A 23,627-nucleotide genomic window follows, 5' to 3' on the forward strand; every position below is an offset into this window, starting at 1 on the left:
AGAATGATATGCCAAGTCGCAGTCCACAGTCGGTGCTACGGGGAGATCATGGTTTTGGGATCATGGTATTGCCACACAGGATTACTATCTATAGGCCTCAAAAGCATGGGGTCTTGGCTGGCGAATGCTCCAGATGCACTGACTATTATTGGGGGTGACCTCAACTTGACATTACAAGGAGATATCGATAGAGTGATGGGGACGGGTGACCGGCCACATTTGTAGAGGCAATGGGCCTTGTCAATCAGTGGAGGGCAGCACACCCTGGCAGCCGCTTCCCTGGGAGCTTTGTCCCGCTTGGACTATTTTTGGAGCCCAAACACCAAATGGGCAGTTTCTCCGCCATCCCCGGGCATCTACGACCACTTCCCCCTGCTCACTGTGGTTCACATGGGTGTTCCGAGTAGGACAGCGACATGGAGATTAGATGCCTGGGAACTCAAAGACAGGGAAACCAAACAGTTGGTAGCTATGGCCACTGATAGATATTTTGCAGAAAACAAGGGCTAGGTCCAATCAGCAGCCGACGTGTGAGAGGTCTAGAAGGCAGCCCTGCAGGGTCACCTAATCGCACAGTGGGTGGGCATGAAGAAGGACAGAGAGGAGTAGGGTTGGTGTTTTGAGGAAAAATTGCTACAACAAGAAGCTGATTATGTGGCCGCCCCAACCAGGGACCGGGCCCACAGGGTGGAAAATGTCAGGCGAAAGTATAAATCTCAGGCAAGACTTAAAGCAAGAGCTCAGTTCCTGAGCCACTAAGATCAGATTGTACAAGGTGGGCAATAAAGCTGGCAAACTCCTAGCATGGATTTCCAAGAAAGAACAAGGGCAGTGTTGGTTCGAGGGATTAGAACAGAAGAGATGGAGCTGAGAGACTCTCGTCGACATTGCCCAGGCTTTTGGGACATATCTGAAGCAGCTCTACCGGGCGCAGACCATACCTGAACAGGGGGAGTGAGAGAGCTTTCTGGGAGACCTTCCAAGCCCTCACCTAGGCCCTGATCAGATTGAGATGCTGGATGGAGAGATGACCAAGGGCGAGGCGCCGCAGCCATCTCCCAGGTGAACAATGGTAAAACCACCTGCTCCAATGGTTTCTTTGCAGATTTTATTTTTCGTTTTTTTTTTTTTTTTTAAGTGATACGTCCAACGTGGTAAAGCCCATGCTTCTATGTTACACGGCCAGAGATAGGCACCCTGCCACACAACCTTTGGGAAGGCATGATTGTTCTGATGGGAATCCCACATAAGATTGTGCCTCAGATAGGCCGATCTCGTTGATAAACACTGTAACTAAAAAAATCTAGCCAGGATTGTCACACCACCTCATACATGTGGTTGAATCGATTGCTGATCCAGCTCAATCTGGATTTATGTTGTACAGGGCCACAAGGTGTAACCTGCAAAGAGTGATAGGCTGCTTGGCACGCACTAGGACACTTCGCAAGGCGGGGGTCCGCCTGGCCCTTGACGCCGAGAAGGCCTGTGATTCTTTGGAGAGGCCTTATATGATGGCTGTACTCCACAAGATGGACTTTGGTCCGTATTTTTTTATCCTGGATTGATCTCCTATTCAGGGACCCTGTGGTAAGAATCCGAGTAAAGTAGGCGTTCTCATAAAGTTTTGGCCTGTCCAGGGCCACCCGCAAGGGCTGCCTGCTCACACCCCTACTTTTTGTGATCACTCTTGAACCTTTGGCATCGTGGATCCAAATCGATACACAGGTGGGAGCCTCAGATGGTACTCAGGATGGGAGGACGTTGTCTCATTATAAGCTGATGATATTCTCCTCTACCTGGTGGATCCCCCACAATCCGTGCAGATATCTATAGGCCTCAAAAGCATGGGGTCTTGGCTGGCGAATGCTCCAGATGCACTGACTATTATTGGGGGTGACCTCAACTTGACATTACAAGGAGATATCGATAGAGTGATGGGGACGGGTGACAGGCCATGGCCTGAAGGGTGACCGGCCACCTTTGTAGAGGCAATGGGCCTTGTCAATCAGTGGAGGGCAGCACACCCTGGCAGCCGCTTCCCTGGGAGCTTTGTCCCGCTTGGACTATTTTTGGAGCCCAAACACCAAATGGGCAGTTTCTCCGCCATCCCCGGGCATCTACGACCACTTCCCCCTGCTCACTGTGGTCCACATGGGTGTGCCGAGTAGGACAGCGACATGGAGATTAGATGCCTGGGAACTTAAAGACAGGGAAACCAAACAGTTGGTAGCTATGGCCACTGATAGATATTTTGCAGAAAACAAGGGCTAGGTCCAATCAGCAGCCGATGTGTGAGAGGTCTAGAAGGCAGCCCTGCAGGGTCACCTAATCGCACAGTGGGTGGGCATGAAGAAGGATAGAGAGGAGTAGTGTTGGTGTTTTGAGGAAAAATTGCTACAACAAGAAGCTGATTATGTGGCCGCCCCAACCAGGGACCAGGCCCACAGTGTGTAAAATGTAAGGCGAAAGTATAAATCTCAGGCAAGACTTAAAGCAAGAGCTCAGTTCCTGAGCCACTAAGATCAGATTGTACAAGGTGGACAATAAAGCTGGCAAACTCCTAGCATGGATTTCCAAGAAAGAACAAGGGCAGTGTTGGTTCGAGGGATTAGAACAGAAGAGATGGAGCTGAGAGACTCTCCTCGACATTGCCCAGGCTTTTGGGACATATCTGGAGCAGCTCTACCGGGCGCAGACCATACCTGAACAGGGGGAGTGAGAGAGCTTTCTGGGAGATCTTCCAAGCCCTCACCTAGGCCCTGATCAGATTGAGATGCTGGATGGAGAGATGACCAAGGGCGAGGCGCCGCAGCCATCTCCCAGGTGAACAATGGTAAAACCACCTGCTCCAATGGTTTCTTTGCAGATTTTATTTTTCGTTTTTTAATTTTTTTTAAGTGATACGTCCAACGTGGTAAAGCCCATGCTTCTATGTTACACGGCCAGAGATAGGCACCCTGCCACACAACCTTTGGGAAGGCATGATTGTTCTGATGGGAATCCCACATAAGATTGTGCCTCAGATAGGCCGATCTCGTTGATAAACACTGTAACTAAAAAAATCTAGCCAGGATTGTCACACCACCTCATACATGTGGTTGAATCGATTGCTGATCCAGCTCAATCTGGATTTATGTTGTACAGGGCCACAAGGTGTAACCTGCAAAGAGTGATAGGCTGCTTGGCACGCACTAGGACACTTCGCAAGGCGGGGGTCCGCCTGGCCCTTGACGCCGAGAAGGCCTGTGATTCTTTGGAGAGGCCTTATATGATGGCTGTACTCCACAAGATGGACTTTGGTCCGTATTTTTTTATCCTGGATTGATCTCCTATTCAGGGACCCTGTGGTAAGAGTCAGAGAAAAGTTGGTCTTCTCATAAAGTTTTGGCCTGTCCAGGGCCACCCGCAAGGGCTGCCTGCTCACACCCCTACTTTTTGTGATCAGTCTTGAACCTTTGGCATCGTGGATCCAAATCGATACACAGGTGGGAGCCTCAGATGGTACTCGTGATGGGAGGACGTTGTCTCATTATAAGCGGATGATATTCTCCTCTACCTGGTGGATCCCCCCACTATCCGTGCAGATAATTCTGAGCATTCTGGACATTTTTGAGACCTATGCAGGATTCCACATTAACTGGCACAAGTCAATGGCCTTCCCTGTGGGTGTGAGAGACCCACACTGGGCCGGAGTTACCACATTCGATGGGTGACTTGGGGGGAGCATTTTTAGGAATTATAGCTCCAGGAAAACCTAAAGAAAATCTTGGAGGTTTATCGCAGTGACGTGGAGCGATGGAGGACGTTTTCCACTGTCCCTCGAGCCGCCATATACTGGAAAATACCCCTTTCCCAGTACTGGACACTTCCTTCCACAATGACACAACACCAGGTGGAGGAAAGCATTGCTCTCCCGAATCTCCAGCACTATTATTGGGCCTAAGAACTGTTGACTTAATGATTGGGCCTTCTTATCCTAACAGGAACTCTCCCAGGGGACACACTGCAACAGTTTAGTATTCTTATCCCTCATTTATATGAGCCATCTGAGGGGCCTGTGGTCTGTCCGAACTCAGAAGTGAGTCCCAACCAGGTATGCTTTCTGCTTCTAGAGTGCCCAGGCAGCAGCAAAAGCTTCTCTCTCAATAGCATTCAACCTCTGTTCCATAGGAAGTAAGCTTCAACGGATGAAAGCTACAGGTTGGTCTAGGCCCTCCTCATTCAACTGTGACAGTATAGGCACTATGGCATGCTCTGAAGCATCAGTCTGCATTATAAATTCCTGGGAGAAGCCAAGGGCCTTGAGTACAGGTGCTGTACACATGGCCTCCTTGAAAGTGTCAAAGGCTTTCTAACAGCCCTCCGCCCTGATCACCTTCTTGGAAATCAGCTCAGTCAAGGGGGGCAACATGGATGACATATTCCATAACAAACCCTCTTCAATATCCAGTGAGGGCCAGGAAGGCCTCATTCTGTCTGCGTTTTGGGGGTTGCCAGGCCAGGGAAGTATCAATCTTGGCCTGGAGGAGGGGGAGGAGCCAAGATGGCGAACGAGTCGGACGCTTGAACGAGGAGCTCCGACTCGGGCCTAGCTGATAGATCCTGGTGGGCACCCCCGGACAGGGCGCTTCAACAAGGGCGGGACGCGCCTGTCCCCGGTGCGGCCCTAGATTCGACATGCAGATAAATCGGCACCGGAGCGTCGTTGGAGGCACCTCGACTCGGTCGCGGGACTCCAGAGAAAGAAAGGAGGCGCCCGGAGAAGCGGCGTTCGAGGTGTGAGACCATCTGTGAGGCCAGGTGAGGACGGGGCGGAGGCGGCGAGAAGAGCCAGGGCCCTGGGACATTGGTGGTACGGAAGGGCCCGGGCGCCGGACCGGCCTTCTCGGGCCCTTAGCTGCCTGGAGCCGCACTCCGCTCCCCTCCCCGACCCTCCCCACCAAGCAACAAACGGAGCAGGAGCTCCTCGCCCCTGCACAGGCCGATCCTGCTGAGAGCGGGACCGGCGAAATTAAACAGAGGAGAGGGGACTTCCTCCCCCTCCCCCCCTCCTTGGGCGGCGACCGCGGCCCTGATCGCACACCCCCCGCCGAGGCGAAGCCTGATCCTGGAGCGGATCTCCTCGGCCCTCTCCTGCCGGCCGCCGCACTCCGCTCCCCCCCCCCCCCTTCTTACAGAACATAGCTCGGATCTGGCACTGGCTACGGCGACGCGGGCCGGCCCATAGCGTTCGGGCCGGGGACCACGGGCTGGGGAGGGGGGCCACTCTGGTAGCAGGAGAACACAACATAGGGAGCGCTCACCTGTGATCAGGGTGAAGTGCGCTACGCCTGCTGCAGACGGGTGGCCTCTTCCCTTTCCGCCCTTCCCCCCCCCTACGAGGGGAATGAGAGAGACGACGCCCGGCCTCAGCGGGGAGCGGCCTGGAGAACTCAGCACGGGGGGCGGACCTCTCTTCTCCTCCCCCCTCCCACACAGGGGTGCACTTGGAGACCTGTCCTTGATTTGAGAGTGGACAAAGGCATTCCCACGCAGATAGCGTGGATCCCCTGGATTTCCCCCTCTCATAGGGGGACCCTGCTAGGGGCACTCAACTAGGGGTGAGGAGCTCACATACTGTACACTTCATGCCCTGCGGGAGCAGCGGGACTGGGGCGTCTCCGAGAGTGAAGTCTGATCCCCCCCCCATACCCCCCCTTCCATAACTGCCGCAGGAGTCATAGCACCAACCCACACAATTCTTTGGACCTGCCTCGCAAAGTAAACGAAGAAGCCTCCAAAGACTCTGCACTCTGGAAGAAGCATAGACGCACTCGAAAAGTTCACGGCTACTGAAACTCATATCCACACAGTCCCCCCTCCCCGGTCGAGTGAGACATCTGCAAGGGGAAGAAATGGCTGGGAAATCTAGGACGACAAAGCACCAGGAGCGAAATACGCCCGGCCTGGCGCATACTGAACAACTGCAAAATATAACTCTGCAATCACTCGAAAACACACTCCAAACGCATTCTGTGCAATTCGAAAAAGTACTACAGGCTATCATGGACACTAAATCTTCCTTAGAATTTAAGATAGACGCAGTAACGCAAGACTTAAATCTTCTTAGAGTGGACCATCGGAAATTGTCAGAAAGGGTGAAAACAATGGAGGATACCCTAATAGCGACAGGTCCAACAGTAACGGACAATCAGAAACAGATACAGCGATTGGACGTAGAGGTAAAGATCCTGTGGAGACGAGCCGAAGAAGCAGAAAGCAGATCCAGACGGAACAATATTCGCCTAGTGGGGATACCGGAGTTCCCCCCTGAACAAAACTCGGAACTAACAACAGAGCAATGGCTAATCAAAGAGGTACTGAATGGCTCCCCCTCTAAGTTCTTCTCGGTAGAACGAGCAAATAGAATCCCGGGGAGGACTCCACTAATGGGTCAGCCTCCTAGATCTCTAATAGTGAGACTCCTGAACTACCGGGATCGCGACCTGATACTACAACGTTTTCGCAATAAAGGTCCATTTCAATACGAGGATGCATTGATCCACGCATACCCGGACTTCACTCAAGAAGTACAGAATAGGCGGAACTCTTTCGTGAAAATCAAGCAACGACTCCGGGAACATAATATTAAGTACGCTCTCCTTTTCTCAGCCAAACTGAGGGTGAACTTAGAGGACCGTACGCATATGTTCGCTTCTCCAGAAGATGCCTGGACATGGATGCATGCCAAAGGCATTGCGCAATCAAACGAGTGTGCACCCGAAGAGGAGGAATGGGCCACCCCCGCATCAAGGAAACGCAGCAAGAGACGCCCAAGGGGCCAGCCCACTGAGAAACAGGCGGCAGAAGAAAGAGCGAAAATACTAAAAGAAACTCCGATACTCATGCAGAACCCCTTTGAGACAGTCAGGACGGCCCCCCCATCTGTATCAGACTCGGAATCGACCAACTCAATCTCAACAATTACGGAAGCGCTCAGGGGCCCGGAGGTCACTCCAAGAACAGCGGACGAACTGTGAATAGGGCACTGCTGTAAAAGCGAGACTGTCAGACACCGGTCAGGGCGTCAGGAGTCTAGAATCCAGAAGCGGCTGAAGCAGGAACCGCATCACAAGCCGTACTGGCTCCGAAGAGTATCTTTTTAAACTGTTAACCAGTGATCATAGTGGTCTATGCGCAATAAGCAGCAATAGGGAGGGGCGGGGGACAGATAAATGAGAGGACCCTCCAGGGGTGCCCACGTCAATGCACGTGCACATTCACAGACTAGGTCTGGGAAAGGGTGTGTGCTCCGTATAGGTGACACATCTGACCCGAATGAAGGCCCCCCCACGAGTATCCGTACGGATACCGATCCCACCAAGCAGCAAAGATGGGGATCTTTTCTTATTCTTTTTCTTTTTATCTTTAATTATGTGTGGTAGTAATCAGATAGAGGGAATAGTAAACAGGGTGGGTGGGTTAGCGGGAGTTAAGGGGATTAGACGAGGTCAACACTGCCAGCAGGGTACACTAACGCGCTCGCCAGCTCTAAATAAAGACCTAATAAAATGCGCAGACAGCTGGAAGGAAATAGGATCCAGGAGGGTGCACATGATTATGACACCACACAATGAAGTATGGCTCAACAAACCAACGCACATGCACAACAGTATGAGATAGTCACGTGGAATGTAAGGGGAATGTCTACACCGAGCAAGAGAGCGCAAGTGCACGCATGTCTCACGCCTAAAGGCCCACATAGCTATCCTACAAGAAACACACTTAATGGAAGCTGAGTTACAAGAGATTCAGACGAAATGGGGCGGGCAGGCACAACACACTCAGCGTTCGCCAGGGGGGTGTTCATATGGATAGCAAGAGGCGTCCCGTTTGCCCGAACCTCACATAAGCTCGACATAGGGGGCAGGTATGTAATAGTGGAAGGACACCTAGATTGGAGACAATTAGCACTCATAGGGATATACGCACCCAACAATGCGCAGGCGAGATTTTTGGAGTCGCTCACCCCGGCACTATTAGATAACCCAGCAGCGCCTGCCATATGGGGGGGCGACTTTAATTGTCTACCCAACGTAGAGTTGGACAGATCAGCTCCTCCTAAAAAAGTAACAACAGGCAGAGGCACCAAGAACTCACTACAGAAATGGGAGGACGACATGAGACTCCATGACCTTAAGCGAATGCAACACCCCAGACAGAGAGAATACTCATTTTATTCAGTGCCACATAAGGTACACACAAGAATAGATATATTCTGGGGCACTGCTGACATATGCGCGCTGACGAGGGGGTCAGAATATTTAGCCACAACACTATCAGACCACTCCCCGCTCAAAATAACCCTGGGTTGGGGCGGAACTCGTCAGGCAATTTCTGCATGGTGGTTGCAACCAGAAGCGCTCCAAGACCAGGCCTACGCAGAGGGACTAGACACAGCACTAAAGCAATACTGGGAAGTCAACTCGGAATCCGCAAATACAAGGGCAGCAGAATGGGAGGCGCACAAGGCGGTGGTTAGGGGGTTCTGCATGGCATCCTCATGGGGGGTCAGGCGCGCCCTACACTCTGAGATTAGCAAATTGGAGAAGGAACTGAGAGCACTCGAAGTAGCGATAGCTGGGGAAGAGGCACCATACACCGCACTAAAAGAAACACGCATAAAATACAAAGAAGCAGATTCCCGCCTCCGCAAACATGATTATAAGTACCACCTAATGCGTCAACAATCTGAGGGGGATAGGTCGGGCAGACTGCTGGCTTGGCTCCTAAAGGGAGCTCAGCAACAGACTCCGATAGGGACTATAAAACTAGACAATAACGAGTTGGCCTCCACGCAGGCAGATATAAATGGGGCGTTCAGGGACTACTACACGAACTTATACACTAAACACATGGATTTTACACCTAGACAGCTCGTAACTTTCCTGTCTGGCTCTCAATTAAAACAACTATCACAGGAACACATCGAAAAACTAGAGGCCCCACTGAGTGCAGCGGAACTAGAAGCCGCATTAGCACAAATGCCAAGAAACGAGGCACCAGGTATGGATGGCCTACCACTGGAATACTATGCGAAATACTCGGTCCTTCTGAAGCCTCATCTACTAAAAGTATACGAAGAGGCCTGGAGACACAAAGAGAAGCCGTGATAGAGGTCCTGCCCAAGCAGGGACTGGACCCCACAGATGTCAAATCATACAGACCACTATCACTCTTAAACACTGACTGTAAAACTCTGGGCAAAATATTGGCCAACAGGCTGGCCCCTGTAATCCACACACTGATACATGAAGATCAAAACGGCTTCATTCACAAACGTAATACATTCCTAAACATTCGCAGACTAATGGGAGTGATGGGAAGTACCCCCCTGGGGGCATATGACGAAATGGTACTATCATTGGACTTTGAAAAGGCTTTTGATACGTTGGGATGGGATTTTTTATTCGATACTATGCGGGAAATGGGAATCAGCCCAAAATTTATACAATGGGTGCAGACATTGTACTCCGGGCCACAAGCACGGGTTAGAACAGGCGGAACGGTGTCCGAAAGCTTCCCGGTTGCAAGAGGCACTAGGCAGGGTTGCGCCCTATCCCCCCTGCTATTTGCTATCGCCATGGAGCCTCTGGCCACCCGCCTGAGATCGATGGAGGAGGAATGGGGCATACTAAGGAACGGGACGAAGCACATAATATCTCTGTATGCAGACGACGCCTTAATATATCTCCGTAGTGGTAGTGAGACAATACCATCAGTAATATCACTCCTGGCCGAGTTCGGCACAATGTCCGGGCTGGTAGTAAACTGGGAAAAATCGTGCGTATTTCCCCTGGCCGCACGGACACTGTCAAACCGGGCAACAACCTTGACCGGGCGCTTGAGATGGTGCTTCAATTCATTTAAATACTTGGGGGTCCAAATATACCATAAACCGGAGGACCTCCGAGATGGAAACTTGGGGAGAGCACTTGCGTCCATCAAGGGATCACTTTGCTTCTGGGGCAAGCTACCACTGCCACCAATGGGCAGAGTCGCAATAGCAAACATGCTGATACTCCCTCGGCTCCTGTATTACTTCTCTGCGCTGCCACTCCTAGTCCCCAAGAGCTTCTTCTGTGAACTGAACGGTGCACTGCTGCAACTCATTTGGTCAGGAGGCAGGACGCGCGTCGCCCTCACCACACTACAGCGCCCAGTGTCCGAGGGCGGCATGGGAGCCCCAAACTTTGAGCGCTATTACGCGGCTGCTCAGCTCCAGTGGGTACTAGACTGGATACATAGACCCACACTAGCGGAGTCGGCAGGGGCGCTGGCCAACCTGAGTGGCATACCATTGGTCGCATGGATGGCAACCAGTGCCCTGAGGGGAATTGCCGGCAAACCACAATTGCAGGTGGCACATGCATGCTGGAAGAGGTATATTCAGGGCGGCCGTCGCGCGCTTCCCTACTCCCCCCTAGTGCAGCTAGGGGCCCTCCCGGGCTGGGCTGGGGGAGACAGAAGAGGGTCCTTGGTGGTGTGGGCAGAGGCGGGCATCGAGAAGGTTGGCGATTGCTTCGAAGAAGGGAAATTAATGACCTTCGAAGAAATACTTGACCTCACAACAGTAAACCCGGGGCAATTTATGACATATCACGCCTTATGCCACACTATAAAGAAGATATGGGGGTCGGGGGACCAGGAGCCTATGACCTCCTCAGCAATACATCATATGTTGCAATACGACGGCCAACTGCAAATAGTGTCGAATCTGTACAAAGCATCGCATAAATACTCGGTACCCATCTTGGGAAAGGCACTATCTAAGTGGAACGAGGTGCTCCCACTCCCGATCACACAGGAGGAATGGCCTCGCGTCCTACTGCACACCAAGGGAGTCTCGAGAAACCCTAGGTTCAGATATACGCAACTTAATTATCCACACCAAACGTACCTCTCACCAGCCAGGATTAAACGAATGTTCCCCATCTCGGACCCTGCCTGCCCAAGGTGCCGAGCCCCGCTGGCGCTTTTCGACCACATGGTATGGGATTGCCCCAGAGTGCGTGTAAAGTGGAGCGCAATTGTGGAGAAGGTATCGGAATTGACGGGCTTGCCACTTACAGTAGAACCTAAATCCTGTTTGCTAGGCCTGAGAAATAGAGATAAAAAACACAAACACTTGCATAAGTTTATTGACCTAGCTTTCGTAAAGTACAAAAGATTGATAGCAATGAACTGGAAGTCGGTCACCGCCCCGGACCTGACGTCCTGGCACAACATGACACTGAGATGGGCCAGCGCAGAACTGATGGTGTTGAGGAACACAAAAATGGGGCCCCGGCAGACGGGCAGGGAGGTGTGGGAGACTCTGATAGGTAGACTAGACGCCAAAAGCGACGAGAAACCGCCTTGAACTAATGCATACGAAAAACTGCAAGCAGTAGTCAGCCTGACGGCCTGCTCCCCTGCCCAACACGGGACTCTTTAAATGTGAAACATTGGGCTGTTTGGCACCCCCCAGTGCCAGAATGTCCGCCAAGGGTGCTCCACAACGATTACCCACAGAGGAGCTGAGGTTCCACATCGAAACGCAAGTCATATACCCCAAACCCAACACGCACACCCCATCCGCTCTGGATCTTTTCCCACGCAGCACATAAGCACTAGTCTCATAAGAGTATATACCTAATGTAGTGATAAAGTGTCCATGTTTACATCTTGGCGAGCGACTGTTTGGGAACCAATTCTGTACTCCTTATTGAATGAGCGTTAATGACCTCAGTTAAGTTGTTGAAGTTAAAGTGTTAAACCGTGTATTAGCAACGTAATTGATTTAATATTACTGTACAATGTGACTGGTAAATGCTGGAAACAGAATTAAAGAAAAAATGTAATAAAAATATAAAAATATAAAAAATCTTGGCCTGGAGGAGCTGCACCTTGCCCCCACCCACTAGGTGTCCCAGATACATCACAGATCCACATTTTGGGGAGTGAGCACAAGCACTTTGTACTGGTTAGCAGTGTTAAAGTACACAAGGCCAACAAAATCTAATTCAACAAAATAGGAGGGGAGAAGGCAATACGCCTTAGGGAAGACCAGCCTAAGACATACAGGTCTAGCTGGCAGGCTCCCCTTTAAAGAACCCCTTCATCCCTGACCATAGACACTGCAGTCCTTACTCTTTACCACTGCCGTCCACCAAATAGCAGTACCAGGAAGACAGATTAGGGGCCCTGAGCATCAGAAAGGACTTAACGTCTGAGGGAAAGTCGGTCTCCTCTTTCCTCACTTCAGTGTCTAGCTTTCCCCCATCCTATCACAGGAGGGTCGGCAATACACTTCAGCTACCTACGGAAAGCAACCTTATGTTCATCTTGTACACATGCCCAGGCCAGGGGCTTCCAAAATGGAAGTCGCATCCCTGTATCACTCGGACTCATTCAGATAAACATGCAATGCGTACTAACATATGGAGATGCTCAGCTTTCGGGATCCTGGTGCTAAGATTCCAGGCTCTCTGTGAGCAGAGTAACTTTCAGATAAATGGTCCGGTAGGCTCACATTCATCAGACGCTTGGTCTCTATAAAATACAGTATGCTGCCACCCTCATGCTATACCTTTGAAACCCGTAACAGGGACAGTAGTCCTTCAGTCAGTATTTGGGCACAATGTGTGTGCCCCTCCAGGTTTAGGACAAGTTCAAAACCTATTGTAGTTAAGGAAAGGCCTAGACCTTCTCCAATACACTAGATATAGTGCAGCGACGTGAAAATCTGTTTTAGAAGAGATGTGCTTGAGCTGTGGCTATGCCTACTTTGAAGGCAGAGGACAGAATTAAACCTTGCCTGCTATATTGCCCGAATATTAAGTTCCTGAGCAAATCATTTGAAACTGGTCAAACAACTTTTTCTGTCCTTCTTTTACGATATGTTTAACTTACTCCTCAGCTTTCATGAGTAATACCTACTTACTTACAGAGCAAAACAAATGAATTTATTATTTTTGCTCAACCTCTGTTCTATTGACCGCCAATAATGGGAGCACTTTGAAACTCGCACAATTGCTGTAGTAGTATCTAAATAAAAATATAGGAGAGTATAGTCTGTATAGATGCTCCTACAGCTGAGAGAGGTTGAGACATTGCTTTACGAGTCTTGGGACTAGGTCACACAAGAGCCATTTGTGCGTTTATCAGCTGATTTTACTCATGACAGTCAATTACAAGATCTGTGACATTTCTTATTAAACACCAAGAATATCATATATGATCTGAAAAAGGCATTGTTTATCTCAAACCACGTCTGAGTCAACAAAGAAGGTCCTGTAATTGTCCATATCTCATGTGTAGCTCAAATCAAATTACAAATTGATATTTCGAAGTGTACTTTTGTCATTTTTAGAGAAGTGTATGCTACCCTAACACCGATTGAAACTCCAAAAGCTTCATCATTCCTGTTGACCACCCGATACCCTCAGAGAATTGACACCTTGGAAGACCTTGGTGTAATCAGGTAGTAACAACACTAATTGCTTGTGTGTGTTTCTATCGCCCGAAACCCAAGACATTATTTCATGCCAAGGGCAACAGGTTTTCATGTTTACTGTGTCCACTGGACTAGTAAGTCCAGCCCCTTCAGTACAAACATTTTGGCTGCCAGTTTACGGTATCAGTAGGGTTCTATGAAAGATTATTGTCTGCCATTAAGAAAAAAAAGCATTCTTATCTATGAGTTGTTAACCTACGTATATGATTCATTCGTTTTTACTTTTAAAGTGAACACTAAGAAAAACAGTGAGCTGCAAGCTTAGCTTTCATTAATCACATTGCTTCCAGAATAAAAACAAATACATGTGAAGTAAAACTAACAATTTGACACTCTTTATAATGCTCCATGATTAAATGGAAATGCATGCAGAATCACCAGAGCAGGACTGGCAGGTCTCTGCTTTAAATATCATTTAATGGAGTAAAGTGCGCTTGATACATGCTTATATTTAGGAAAAGGTTTAATTAGGGAATCAATGTAAATCATTGTGGACAACTTTAAAATACATTAGGGGCTAAAGTCTGAATTTAATTACCATTTAATGAAGTAAAACGTACTTGATACATGGTAATACTTGGAAACAAATTAATGATTGGATAATCGGTGTAAACCTATTCTGGGAAACATGAAAATATATTAGGGGCCTGTTCTGCTTTCCTTCTCTTATCTCATGACCGAGCTTACAGAACCTCTCTGGAATGCACGTCTGAGTTTAAAGAAGACATTTATTGTTACTATTACTTCACCACGAGGTTCCTGAGAAACAAAATTAGTAGATTGGAAGCACACGTTCAAAAGTAGTCGCAGCAATGAAAGCAAAATACATCAAAGTACTTCTCAGTTGCAATGTACACAGCAAATACATGTGATTATATTATAGCATAACTTCAAAGCAAAGCATAAAAGTCAAAATTGCATCACCGTAGGGCAAGGCTGTAGGGCCTATAACAGCTTCATCTTTCTAGGGCTTCAAGTTGATGACTCCGGATCAACTGCGAGAAAGAGATTTTCTACCCAAACGGGGACAGGCAACTGACGTCTGGTTCCTGTCTGAAGTCAAGATAGTTTCAATCTCTGTTGTCCAGAGCCACCCCTTAAAAGCAAACTCAGTGAGAGAACCGAAGAAACTTGGAGAGTGGCCAATTCTCCAAGCCTCACTCGTTCTCAGACTGGATTGAGAGGTAAACACAAAATCTACGCGCTCTTATCAGCTAGGGTCTGGTGTGAAAAACACAGCTTGGTCTACCATGTGGAAAAACACAGCTTGAAAAAAACACAGCTCATCTGCAATGTCTCAACTGCAATGTCTAACTCCACGTTAAAGCCAATAGGCAGCTAACCTAAATACCAAATGTAATGTCTAATGCCATGTCAAAGCCAATAGGCAGCTAAACCCAAATACAGAATGTAAGGGCTAATGCCATGTTAAAACCAATGGGCAACTAACCTAAATACCAAATGTAATGTCTAATGCCACATTAAAGCCAGTAGCCAGCTAAACTGAACACAACACGTAATGTGCTACTGGTGAACATTGAGCAACTAATATGCGCAGTGGTGAAACACAAAGTCATTGGTCAAACACAATTAATAGCATCACAGGGCCAGAGACTTAAAGAAAGTCACGGTAGTGCATAGAATGTGTACGTTTTTGCACTGACTTAAATTTACTACTTTTAGGAATTCACAAATGTTTACAGGAGTAGGCCTGGAAACCATATTTCAGACAAACATTTGTGAATTCCATTTTCGACTTAACAAACACACATGAATATTTCTGCTCATACAGAAATATACAAAGCGACTGTAAATTCACTTTCCCTAAACTAGCTTCTTCTTTCATACTTCAAAAAGGTTTACACCTGCCACTGTCAATATTAAGTTCCAGTCCTTTCCAGAGTTGGGAGAGTCTAGAAAGAGGTGCTGAATACAGTCACACAAATAAAGTTGTAGTAATGCACAGGCTTACAGAGCATTCAAAACATGGAACTACCACTTGCTGCCTACCTGCACCCCCTAGCTGTAGATTTGAGGAACACTAGCAAAATCAAAAATCAAATCAAAACCAAAACCCGATATAACATGAGCCCTTGTATAATCCGAGGGTGTCACCTCACTGCATGGCAACAAAAAAGACAAATTGATTTTTTTTAAACAGAATAAGTAGTTTTTAAGCATCCCTTCCCTTGAGCAAGTAGATATTTTACCAAATTTCACACCACTGAATTGGATCATCAGTCTCTGAGGTTTAGTACAGTCTGAAAGACAACTAAGTGGTTGTGACCACATAATCTAGTAAAACATGCACACTAGCACTAAATGTGCCAGTCTACTCACAACAATTATTATTTTACAGGTGTTCTACTGCTAACATCTTTCCAGCCTTAACTGAAAGCATGTCTATTATCTTTTTCAGGGCACTTAATTGCAACTCTTAATGCTAGCCGTATCAGAAAAGAAGTACAGATCGGTAACAGTGAATTACAGGGATGTTTTTCATGGAGGAGTTCTGAGTGACCTCAAATCGACAACACAAATGAAGCCTGAGTTGTCTATGATGTCACTTGCACCCCAAAGTGAAAAACAACCACCTTGTAATTCACTATTTACACATCTATAATGTTGTGTTCTGTATGGCCTCCAAACCCATCTGTCGCTGGTTTCAGCTGATACAGAAGGGCAGAGGAGTAATGGGGGAGTCATACATAACATGGCCTATTCTCTCTGTCCCAAAAACTAAATGCCATCCACACCCACCAATCTGTACATTCCCTTCCCTCCCCTTCAGACACTGTACTCACTGGTCCCCAGTGCTACTCTGACAAGCCAGCAGAGATCTCAGCATGAGCAGCCTGGAATTCCTTTATGACGCTGCAACAGTAGTTAACAATTTCTGTTAACCATCTCTGCTATGTCACAGCAGTGAATTACTGGATTTAGAATCCAGTTATTCATGCTATGTAACAAAGAATTATAGATGGCGAACAGTGGATTACGGGGGAGATTTTCACTGAGGGGTCCTGAGTATCATCAAATAGACAAGAGTGAATCTCAAGTTGTCTTTGATGTCACTCACAACCCAAAGGTGAAAAACATCCCTGCAATCCATTTTTTACCGATTTATCATTTTATGCTATGTATTGGCTCCTAAATCATCTGCCACTGCTTTCAACAGCTATACAGGGACACAGAAGTAATGAGGAGCCATACATAAGATAGCCTTGGCGTCTAAATTGAAGAAAAAAGCATGGCCTCTTGCCCCACTGCACCACCCTCTCTCTCTGTGCCTTCCCTTTTCTTCCCTCCAGAAGCTGTGCTCCCTGCTTTTTAAGGCCACTCTAGCAGGCTTTCAGAGATCCCTGCAAGAGCAAACTGGAATTCCTTTATGGGGCAGCAACAGTCGTTTAGAAGTTCTGTTACCCATCATTGCTAAATCACAGCAGCAAATTACGGGATTAAGAATCTATACATTTACACTAGTACCTCTCTATGAGAGCAATACATAACATTTCTATTGACCAGGTCCAAACATGCTACTAATAAAGAAGAGTTAAACATATTCTTATAATGGAAGTGTATTTCTTACCAGTGCTCTGCTGTCTGAAGTCTCTCACTCGAACCCTGCTTTCCTTCAGTGATGGCATCAAGGACCCCTGACCCAGGGGGGAAAAAGGAGAAGTTTGGACTCAAACACTGAGCAGTACCTCAACAGGTAACACACAACTAAGAAACAGCCAAAGACACCATGGTAGAGTTCTATGAAGCACCCAAGTAAACCAAAATAAAACAGAATGATGCAATATAAAAGCCTGCCGGTACCCAAAGCTATCCTCTGGACACGCGGCTGCTGCAATTAAATGTGGGAGCACAGAATACTGAGGCAGCGTAATCCTGAAGCCATCTCGGGCCTCTCCAATCCATTTGCAAGCACTCCCTGCCCCTTCATCTCACTCTTGCAGCTTTCTGCTTTCTCCCTTTGTGAAGCTTTTTCGTTTTTCTCTTCCTCCGTCTTTCACATATGAGGCTTTTGCTCGCAGTAAATGCTTTAAGCAGCAAAATAAGTGACGGCCGTCAAAAATAAGTGCCGGTGCCATTCACCGGAAACCACCGGCTCAAATTAAGCAGTGCAACAAATGATGGTTTCTAGTGTGTTCCAACATCTTGTACGCCTTAGCCCTGCTCTTATATCAGCTCTCTGAATGTTCCTGTGAGCCTCCAGCTCTCCTCATTACCTGTACATCATTAAATAAAGCATTATGTACCTCTCCATTACCCCTCTCATCTCGCCCTACTACCACTGCTGCATTGCTGGGGTACCACTTACCACAAATCTTTAGTGCTCTCTGTGTCAGTTCTGTACGCTTCCTGGTGCTTATAATTAAATGCCAGAAGTTTCACAATACACATCATACGATTCTATCCTTCCCAAAGCTGTATTAATAGGGCAGGACAGTCTTCAGTGTATCCATTTATCCACCCAGCCATCCATACATCCATCCGTCCGTTTGTTATGCATCCATCCAATCAGCTCTCTGCACTCTCCTTTATTTGTGGGTTCATGTCCAGTTTGCCTTCAACCATCTCTCTGCCCTTGTGGTGCTCCCGTAATTAGAAGCGAGTTATGTGGACATCTTCAGCACCCTGTAAATAAGAATTATCACCATCTTACTGAGGCTCAATGGGTGCAACTCTGAATGCACATCCCATGCATGCCTTCATCTGCTGCGTTACTGCGGTAACCTCAAAATTGGTATACTCTCCTATTAACGCTCTGCCTTCACTAGTTCAACAGCTTTATGTTTTTTATCTCACCACTACAGAAGTTAAAAGTTATTTTATACCATTCAAACAGCTGCCCCCATTGTGCTTTGCAGTCCTGCAAGGGGATTGCCAAAGCTCAGGTACCCAGCAGCCCACTGCGCGCACCCAGTACTCACAGCATAGCATATGGTCCAGAACAGCGAGGGAGACCTGCAGAAGACGAAGAGACAGGGCAAAGAGTGACTGTGAGAACCTCAGTTAACTCATAGAACAATGTGCATGTCAGAAAAAAAAGTCTTCAGTCTCTGGTCATTATCAGGCAGAGGGTCACGGAGGAGCAAGACCATGAGAGGCGGAGGTGTCACATAAACACTGACTACGAATAACTCTGCAACCAGGAAGACAAGGACTAACTGAAGAATAACTCAAATTCCGTCCTCTCTAACTGGGGCTGTTTGGGCTGCGCAAGGACTTGAAGGAAAGCCAAAGGGATACGATGACGGCTGCACTATTTCGAGGGCAGGGTCCCTGCAAGACTCATTTCCAGTAAACTGCAAAGCTTGACACAGGAGTCATCACTGCTCCTCTGAAACACCCTTTGATAGTAAACCGCGTCTTCCAGATTCAGAACTAAGCAGGAAAGCTCAATGTCCTGTTTCTGCATGAGGATCAAAATAATATTTAATCCAGGAAGAATTACACAGTATTCTACTTTGAAAATAATCACTGTTTGGTTGCAGGAAAAAAAAAAAAAAACGTATGGCCAGATGAAATATTAAATACTAACCACCACAATATGCGACCAATATTTTTGTGACCAGTAAATTATTTGCGATCCGACCTATGTAGCATTAGGTTCAGGAGTAAAAACCAGAACTGGCTTCATTTGCAAGCCAGCCTACTTAATTAATATTCATTAGGTAGGTTGCAAATTTCGACTCATTCTGATTGGGCATCAGGCCACAATGTCTGGGATTGAATTTCTAAAAAGCAAGCTTTTAAAAGAAATGTTTTTAAAGGTGGCCTGTTTTCCTTAAACGAAAAGAGGTTGCGTTAATAAAAAATAAATAAAAACTTTTGTTGTTTTTAAAATATGTTTAAGAGTTGGCAGTGGTCCCCTGGCAGGCAGGTACTCGCAACTTTCTTCAGGAAAAGCAAGTTTAACAGTTTTAGTCGAAAATAATAAGAAGGCCATGCTTTAGATAATTTAACAGATTCGCTTAATGTAGATGTTAAGGCAACACATTCCAGAATTAGCAACAGGTAGATTGGTCGGAGGTTCAATACCATCAAAGAATGACAGATATGATGTTCTGCACCCAATCAAAAGGTGGTGAAGTTCAAACAAAAGACTACAGTCCCCAGGGAAAATCTGACCCAAGTGTCATTGCAGAGGGATGGATTGTGCACACATCAGATAATAAGTATTTACTCAACTATGCAAGCATGCTGCATTACTGTGAGCCTGGTCGCTTTAAGTATATATGTTGGGCTGTGCCCAGTCTCCACCTGCACGCACGTGCATCTTATTAACTGGTCCTTAATCTCAGGACCAACGTTCTCCACAGAAGCCAAGGAGGCACATAATCGGCTTAAATTAGAGGCTCTATTTCTTATTATATTTCTCAGTTTTATGTCTTTATTTCCTTGGCAGGTGACAGGATGGGCAGGCAGAAGAAAGGAAAGCCATGCAGTCCCCACTCTGCACATGCAACAGCATCTTTAAGAAGCATTTTCCTGTCCCATTTGTAGGAACACCAAATTCAAACTGGTGTAGAGTGGAAGCGAGTCAGATAGAACTGTTTTCAATGATAAAGTAAAACATTTTCACAGAAGTCTAAAAACATTCAAAAAGAAAGTTTCTCTCACACAACATGGAATTAAATAAGACCTAAGAAACAGCAAGCCTGCATTTGTATTATATGAATTACCGTCCATTTGGCTCTTACTTGGGGGGGTTTGTGTTCAGGTTTCTTCCCCTGATGTGGAGTTCTTCGAAATGCATGGAGAATCAACGTCACAACAACATCTGTAAACAGAAGGCATTGTGTGTGCATCATGTAATAGATAGTTACCTCAGCAACAATGGAGGTGAGCCGATGGCAAATACAGAGACTGTACAACAGCAAGAAACCCAGCTTTAGCTATGCAAGCACCAACTACCATAGTGCTGGAAACACAAACAATGCAGCTGTGACAGAGCCCCATCACTAGATTAACAACTGGGGAAAGCTGGGACACCTCCACGTAAAGTATACAGAATGAGTAACCATGACCGAGCTTCAGTGTTACTGTCACAATTCGCTCTGTGCACTCTCGTGCCCTTCACCAGGGGGGCAAATTGTGAGACTTTCCAATGATCTAATAAGCTTCCAGACCGTCCCCTACATGCATAGCCTGACTTTGTTATTTCTACGCTAGTTGTAAATTACCATCCATTCCCAGTCCATGCCGGATTTCGTGGATGCCAGTCTGCTCATTCAACTCCATTACCTAGAATCCCCTGCTCACTGCTTTGTCTCCACCCCTGCAAGCCAAGGTTGAGTGGAGGAATTCAGTACACCTGTGGCTGGCTGCTGCGAGCCTGCTCACACCTTATGCATGTGATTACTGTGAGCCCTTTTAAGCTTCAGTTCCCTTCAGTCCATGTTGCTAATTATAGCTGTTTACCAGTGAAACCAACGCTTGTTTCCTGAAGTTTCTTAGCCATATTTATTCCTTGTTCCTGTTTCAGAGGCTCAGCTATTCTCCCCTTGTTTCCTGAGCTTTTGTTATTTTTATTTCCTGAGCCATAGTTCTTTCTTGTTCCTGAGGTGAAGTGATTCCTTGTTACTGTTCCTGAGCTGCTGCAAATACTAGTTCCTGAACTAGTACTCCTGCAGTGCTACTTGACTACTGAGCCTCATCTATTCCATGAACTATTTTTACCTGTGTCGCCTTTTTCCTGCAGTAGCACTTCTTGTGGTTCCCTGAAACCCCTCCTCCTGTATTTTCCTTTTCCCACTCCCTGCTTTTCTTTCCATTTCCTTGTTCCAGTTCCTAGTTGGTTGTTTTACTGCTGTCTTGCTTCTAGTGTCCTTGTATGTTTAGTACTTGCTTTCTTCCAACTGTGCTCTTTGTTTTCTCTACTTTCCTGTAGAGCACTCCTCCTTGATAGCTCGATATCTCGTGTTTGTATGTAGTTCTACACCCTTACTGTTACCGCCTTGCGTGTTCCTGTTTGATCGCCAGAATCTATGGGCTCAGCTCACAACCTAAATGGAGTTCCTTGTCCACTGTGAGTATTGTCTTTCTGTTACTTTAACATCACCATAGCGGTCAGCTCCACAGACCCTGCCTTCCCATGTATATCCAATATATGGGTATTAGCAGTATGAATCTGTAACAGCAATTGTAGTTAAGGAACTTAGGAGCTCTGCACGGTAAGACTGAAGCTCAGTGAGTGCTTTACCCCACAATCCCTTTATTGTTTATGTTGTTTCATAGAAATATATACATATTCACTGAAAGAAAAAAGGTTACAGGGCATTATAGTTAGGAAATAGAATTGAAAAAAACCTTAGAAATTCACTGAAAAAACCAAAGGGTACAGGGACGTTACAGTTAGGTTCTGAATGTACTTGTACAAACCCATAGAAATTCACCTGTTATAGTTAGTTATCTAAAGTATCTATAACTTGTGCCCTAAAGTAACGGCCAGGCCCTGCACCCAACCCTGCGCTGCACATGACCATTGCCCCCCACCCCTCCCCTCCTGCATCACATTTCCTTAGTGCCCCAGAGAGGTGGTGTTCCTCGGGCTGCCTGGGCAGAGGGGTGGGGGGGAGACAGGTGGGCTCTTTAGAAAAAAATGCATAAACCTGTGGTTTGTGTTTTTTTTTTTTATTTATTTTTTAAAATTTGCCGGTTTCACAGCAAATTGCAGCAAAAATGTTTTAAAAAAATGATTTTGAGCAGGGTGATTCTACCCTGGCCCCTTGTTTTTTTTTTTTTTTTTTCACTTGTTTAGTGGGACTCAGCTAAAGCCAGGTCCCAAGATGGCTGCCAACACTTCCTGGTTTAAAGTACTGTCAGCCAATCGGAGCTGTGCATTTCCCTGCAAGCTCATCTTTTTTTCGTAAAGTCGTCACGGCCAGAGATATACAAATTTATTTTGCCTTTAATATCTCCAAAACTACTGATCGAATTTGCACCAAATAAGCAGGACTGTAATCTGCGTACTGCAAGCTAGCTTTCTGCCAAATGTGGTGTAATTCTGTCCAGTGGTTCGGGCTGTAGCCTTGTTCAAAGGTCCTATAGGCATTAATATGGGAAATACAACTTTTTTAACCCCCCCCCCCTTTTCTCTGCCCCCGCTTGACGGATCACTTGAAATCTTTCCGTGTGCACAAAAAATCACCAGGGCACTTTTTCTGGAAAATTTCATGAAGATTCGTCAAACGGTGCCAAAGATACAGGTAAGTCAAAAAACGCTCTGAACCTTATCTCTCTTATTCCCTTGAATAGAGCTTCCCTTTAGGATCCCCCTCTCTTATCTGACTCTCTGTGATCTTGGGTAGCTCTGTACTTTGTATTCTGTTTCCTTTGTCTTCCCTGCCACCAGCCTAGCCAGCACCCCGACAGTTCCTGACAGGGACACAGAAGCTGCAGCAGTGGGACTCCTCCATTGCTAAATACAGGGGCTGTATGACAGGAGGGAGAGTGCTGCACCAAGAAGGCCCAGTGAGTTCAACGCTCACCACTGACCTTTGCTCTGTTCAACAGATAACATGTTGGATCACAGCAAACACAATGCGGTCTTCCATCCTTTAAATAGTGAAACTCTGGGTACTACTAAATTGGATAACAGCAACATCTATTATTAGTGCTTGGAGGGTAGAACTGCAGAATGAAGCAATGTATCAAAGATGTTATTCACACAGGGCCAGATGTACAAAGGCATTTTCTGCTCTCAAATGGCCAGATTTGCCGAACTAGGCCATTTGCGACCAGAAAAGTGCTCTTTGGTATGTACAAAGCCCTATTTGTGATTCAGTACACTATTACTGAATAGCGATTCGGTATTAGGAAGGGGCGTGTTTAGGGCGTCCCTTCCAAATACCGAATCTCAGTGGTATGTGTGAATGTTTTGCGACCAAAATGCAGTCTCAAAACAAACACATTTTACCACCAACTTCAAGTTGGTGGTAACCCATTTGCAAATGGGAAGGGGTCCTCAGGGGACCCGTCCTCTTTTGTGAAGGTTTGCAAAAACAATTTTTAAGAGCAGGCAGTGGTCCTATGGATCACTGCCTACTCTTGAAAATGAAAAGAAACACAAAGTTTT

The 23,627-nt window shown here is 46.9% G+C and overlaps 1 protein-coding gene across 1 annotated transcript in view; it reads right to left on the minus strand.

Moving 5' to 3' along the window:
• Positions 1-23,627, minus strand: part of FANCA (FA complementation group A) — a 701,003-nt gene that overhangs the window by 581,239 nt on the left and 96,137 nt on the right. The window contains exons 8-10 of the mRNA XM_069217268.1: positions 20,251-20,330; positions 18,478-18,511; positions 17,127-17,193 (exon numbers count right to left, since the gene is read on the minus strand). Of these exons, the coding sequence (XP_069073369.1) occupies positions 17,127-17,193; positions 18,478-18,511; positions 20,251-20,330 (181 nt within the window). The remainder of the gene's footprint in view (positions 1-17,126; positions 17,194-18,477; positions 18,512-20,250; positions 20,331-23,627) is intronic.

This window comes from Pleurodeles waltl, chromosome 12 (assembly GCF_031143425.1).
Source record: "Pleurodeles waltl isolate 20211129_DDA chromosome 12, aPleWal1.hap1.20221129, whole genome shotgun sequence".
Lineage (NCBI taxonomy): Eukaryota > Metazoa > Chordata > Amphibia > Caudata > Salamandridae > Pleurodeles > Pleurodeles waltl.